Genomic DNA, 5,455 nt, shown 5'->3' with positions numbered 1-5,455 from the left:
TCTCAACTCTTTGTAAATTCATTTTCCATCACAACAAACACAAGAGGAAAATATTGGTTATTTGGTGTCTTGTAACCACCACTAACAATTGGCCTCCATAACTGTTTTTGATGTGACATCCATCAACACATATGAAAAGTCTACAACCATTTTTAGACCTTGCTTTCACCATCGAGACATATATAAGACGCCTCAAAACTTGGCTATATTGTGGGTTGTGGTTGATTAACTTTAATCTTGCATGTTGTTCCAGCACACTCTTCTCTACTCTGCTAGATAGTCTTAATGCAATGTATATTGTCTCTCCTATCCCCTTTAGAATGTTGATGGCCATTTGTTTTACTTTCAACACCCTCTTTTTTGTGATTCCAACCCTATATGACTTATTTATGTCATCAATTATCTTATTTGCAGTCATGTTTCCAACATTTCTAAAGTTTTCCACTACAACTTTTGAGACCCAATCCTTGTTTACATTTTGATTCCTAAAAACCCTACCACAATTATGTGTATCAACTAAGGTTTTCATGCCAAAATTTACGACTTCCTTCAACTTTACTACATAAAATAAAAAATCCACAGTTCCTCTTACAAACAACCCTGACTCTAATGTCATCATTCTTAATTAACATAATCTCTATGTCATTTATTATTGAATACTCCTTAAGAGTTTTTTTAAACTCCTTCAACGAACAAAACTCCATCCCCAATTTGAATTTGAAGTTTATTCTCATATCTTCATATTTAAACATTGGATACATGTTCACACCCTCCCCTTCATAGTCCACATCACTGTCTAATTCATCAGCATTGTATATGACATCGATTTCATGATTGTCACCATTTTGTTGTGTGTTAAAAGATCAACATATGCACTGGCTGAAGCCTTCATTTTTCTCCCTCTTTTACCTATCTTTTTCCACCTTTCAAGCACATTTCTTTTGTCCTTGCATGATTTACCATCCTTTCCAAAAGCATCAATATCTTCTCTATGTCATTTTTATTCATTTTCATCCAACCCTTCCTCTTCAAATTCAACATCACTATCCACATCCACACCAGAAACCCCCTTCTCAGCATCCCCTATAAATATATTTTTTTCTATAAAAAATGATAATTAGCATAAAAAAATTAAAATAATAAATAACATAAAATAAATTATTTATGTTTATCCAATAGTTAAATATTTAAATTAAAAAAATAAGAATTCTTTCATAAGAAAATAATATTAAGAAAAAATAATCAAAATTTAAGTCAGTCATATGTTAAAACAATAAGTTATTTTTAGCTTAGATTCCCTCTGATTTTAACATTTAACACATTTCAAGTAGAAGATGACACAAACTTGACATGTCACTAACCTAAAATTTGATATGTGACTCTTCCCAATGGTATTAGTGCCAATTTAACCTAATGTCCATATTGAGTTTTTTTTTTATACAAAAATAGGAATTGAAATGAGTTTTTTTCTTTAAAAAAACAAAGACTAAAATATAGGACCAAAACGAATGAAAGATGTAAATATAGGAATCAAATTACTAATTAAACATTTTTTTTCTTTCTTCACATTTCATTATTAATAAGTACAAACAAATATTAAAAATTTATCGCTTTGTCTACTTAGTCAACACACATGATGAAACGAAATATTAAAGTCAGGGTGTGAAATTAAGTTAATCTAGTTTACACAATTTAGTTCACCATGAGTTGAACTAAAAATGAGTTAGTTCAATTTGGTTCACTTTTTAGCCAACAATTCTAACCACCATGGGTTAGTGAGTTAGTAAGTTGACTCACTTCAGGGTATTTTATTCTTTTAATTTATACATTGATTGTATTACAATCAAAGTGGTTTTATTAGACTCATTTTTTATAATAGTATAATCAAAGTGTTATCTATTTCAGCAAACATTATATATAAAGATAATAATTAAAAATTAAAGTGTCAACTTAGATAAAGAAATAAATTCAACTTGGAATTCAAACATTATTAATCAACATTCTAGTATTTAAAAATATCAATTTATCAACTAACATGATTAAAAGTAGTAAATAATAATGATTAACCAAGTTACAAAAAAGTGGAAAGAAACTAATTAATTATTGTTCTTAAAGGGTTAAAGTCATCTTCAATTGGGCTCAAACTCTTTTAACTTATAGATTAAGTGAGTTAAGGTCAATTTAACTCACATTTGAAATCTTTTTTTATCTCAATTCATAATAAGTCAAATTGGTTCACGGATTGAAACTCAATATTTCTAAAAAGAAAAATGAGAATAAAAGTTTAATTTTAATCCCCTCAAGAGGAGAAAGTAATTAATTATTTATAATTTTGTCTCATAAATCAATATTAATATTGATGGATTATGTTAAAATCCTTCAATAACTATATGCGTCCAATTTATAATATATAAGTGATTAAAACTTTAACTTATAATTTAATTCAGTTTTACACTAAAATATTTTTATGTTTTATGTGTCACGTATTTTTATCATATTTAATTTTCATCTTAACTTTTTTATATTTTTTATTTAAATTTAATAGTAAATATAATTAATTACTTTAAACAACCCATTAAATAAAAAAAGTAGTTTTATAATTTATTTAATTTAATCTTTTTAAATAATTAAATCTACTACCAACTTTTCACTTTTTCTATTAAATTTTTTCTTTCATTTTCTGAATTTAAACAATTTTATTCTTGAGGTACGTGTTTTCTTCGTTTCTTTAGTTTCTCATTCTCACACTCCAGTCCAAACAAACCAACTACATGTGAACGTATTATGTCTTTAACACTTGAAGTTAAAGAATGATAATGTTGATAAAATATTTCTGTTGATATTTAATTTGACTCTTTCACATTTTCCCCCTTATTTATTTCAAGATTTATTTTAGTTATACAATTTTAGAATTTAATATAAAGAAAAAAATGCCTACAATGGCACCTACTTGCAATTTTAACTCAGCCTGGGAGCAATTTGGAAGTCGTCTTCAACATCTTCACAAACTAAACAGATATTTCCACCATTTTGCTTATAAATAGAAGGTAATCTTGAACTGTTTGTTGTGTCTCAGTAGACATTGAACTCTTTCAAGAAGAACATCTTACTCATCTTTGAGAGAACAAAAGAGTTATATATCTACTACTACACTTGACCATGAATAATCGACTTGAAAGCCAAATGATGCTCTTCTCTCACCAATATCCTGGTGCATTCACTGAAGTAACTCCTCCTCAACAAGGTCTCTATTCATATTACAACGCTCAACATTTTTCTACTATATATTGATTCTGTATCTTCAATATGATATATTCGACACTCTTTTAATTTAAATTAATCTTTACACGTCTTTGCACAGGCAAAGAAGCCAAGCCAAGACGCAAGAGAAATAAAAATGGTGCTGCGGCCACCCCCAAGAAGAGAAAGCTCACTGCCGACCAAGTTAGTCTTCTCGAGAAAAATTTCTGCAGTGAACAGAAACTTGAATCTGAAAGGAAGGACCAACTCGCATTTGAGCTTGGTATGGACCCTCGACAAGTTGCGGTATGGTTTCAAAATCGACGTTTTCGTTGGAAGACCAAAAAGTTGGAGGAAGAGTACTCCAATCTTAAAAATGTTCACGAAACCACCATGCTTCAGAAGTGCCACCTTGAGACTCGGGTACTTACACCTAATTCATTTCTTTTCTACATAGCTTTTCATTACTATAGATCATTGCTCTACACTATTCTTGTACTTGAAGCAATTTGTTGAAAACAATCAAATGAGCTTTAGTAAGACCCCCTTTTGCATCTTATTGCCTTGGTAGCAGAAAACGGTCTCATCTGTGTTACCTTCTTTCTCACAACAATAACTTCAATTTTTGGGCAAGTTTAGGAATGTTTCTGCTATATTTATACTTATATCTACATATCATTGTCTTTTGTTACTTTAGTTCTTAAAGTCTGCTTTATGTATTTTATTTTAAATAGTTCCCCCGCCCCACTACTAGTTTAATCACGTACTTACAACCAGTACTTTGATTTAAATCTCAAGAACAAAATTTTCGAAGTTGTTGGCCACTTCATAAGTTAAAGAGTTCAAATATTTGGATAGAAAACATACTTATAACTAGTAGTATATATAATCATCTTCGTTTATCACATATTTTTAAGTAAAGACATTTTAAAATTACCCAGAAAATAAAATAAAAATCTTCTCTAAAACTATTTAGAACAACATTATTATAAGGAAATTTAGTGGAGAGTTTTTTTAGAACAAGACATTGACAAATGATTTGACATGAAACACCAAAAGGCATCCTTGGTGTACAATAAAAGCCACTGTCTTTCGGCCGTGGATGAAGTACGTACAATGTTTTGTGCACTGGCATTGGGCAATGGTTAATGCGCACTTATCAGAACCCACGTGACGTGTTCAAATACATTGCATCTTGCTGGAAAAAGCAAAAACTAACAAGACGATAGATCCTTTATTTCTAAGGTTCATATTACGACATCACAGTTCACAAAAAAAAAATAGAAATATAATGGCATTGTTCAAATATAGGTATTAAAGCTGGAGGAGCAGCTTTTGGAAGCAAAGAAGGAGATTCAGCAGTTACAAGAGCGTGATGAAAGAGCCGCAAGCAAAGATTTGCTGGAAGCTGTCAACCCACCATTTCCTGAAGAGTTTAGGGTGGAAGAATATGATTATGGTGATGTTTTCTACATTCCGGAGACTCATTACATCAATGGAATGGAGTGGATTAATCTCTACATGTGAACCTCAACAACCTTAATTAGCATTTTGTCAATAGTTTGAATAATCATTTTGTATAAATATTTCAGTTATCTAATGTAAATTGTTTCATCTGCTAGCTTGCAAGATATTGTGTACATGTCTGCCTATGATTTGGAAAGAGCATATCATTATATAAATTTTGACTTCACTTAACTAGTTGCATCTTTAGTTGTTGCATGATGACTACAAAACATTTAAACCTTTTCTTTTTTCTTTTTTTAATATACAGTGTATCAATACTATTTGAACTTAAATCATAGTCTTATTCTAGAAAATTGAAGGATTAAGAGTAGGATATAACTTACTGGCAGTCTTATTGCTTAAAGGTTAAAAGATTATACGGATATGATGAGATTTGTTTTATATGAATAATAATATAGCAAAAAGCATGAAGTACTATCAGGGTATAGAGCTGATCGAAAAGGGGGGAGAATGACTAATCTAGAAAGTTTTATTCCTATCAAGACCAATGAAGAAATATAAGAACTCAGACCGAATCACATTCAAATTTGACGAAATATTCCTCCCTAGACCAATGAAAAGCTTCCCTAATAATCAAGAATGAAAAAATATACTCATATAATAATTTAGGAACAAATCCAGAGAGATTAAGACCATAATTTAAGTAATTACGATTAAGAACAACCAAAATAAGATAATAGTTAATAAC

At 29.9% G+C, this 5,455-nt stretch overlaps 1 protein-coding gene across 1 annotated transcript; it reads left to right on the top strand.

Moving 5' to 3' along the window:
* Nucleotides 1-2,983: 2,983 nt before the first annotated feature.
* LOC124827387 (homeobox-leucine zipper protein ATHB-40-like) lies at nucleotides 2,984-4,871 on the top strand. Its single transcript, XM_047300434.2, has 3 exons — nucleotides 2,984-3,244; nucleotides 3,362-3,663; nucleotides 4,552-4,871. Exons 1-3 carry the CDS (start codon nucleotides 3,160-3,162, stop codon nucleotides 4,765-4,767), a joined length of 603 nt encoding a protein of 200 aa, XP_047156390.1. The 5' UTR covers nucleotides 2,984-3,159; the 3' UTR covers nucleotides 4,768-4,871.
* The last annotated feature ends 584 nt before the right edge of the window (nucleotides 4,872-5,455 follow it).

This window comes from Vigna umbellata, chromosome 1, assembly GCF_029865625.1.
Source record: "Vigna umbellata cultivar VRB3 chromosome 1, Vumbellata_1.0, whole genome shotgun sequence".
In the NCBI taxonomy this organism is placed as follows: Eukaryota; Viridiplantae; Streptophyta; class Magnoliopsida; order Fabales; family Fabaceae; genus Vigna; species Vigna umbellata.
Note: the sequence above shows the minus strand (reverse complement) of the source record. Positions and strands in the feature narration are given on the sequence as shown.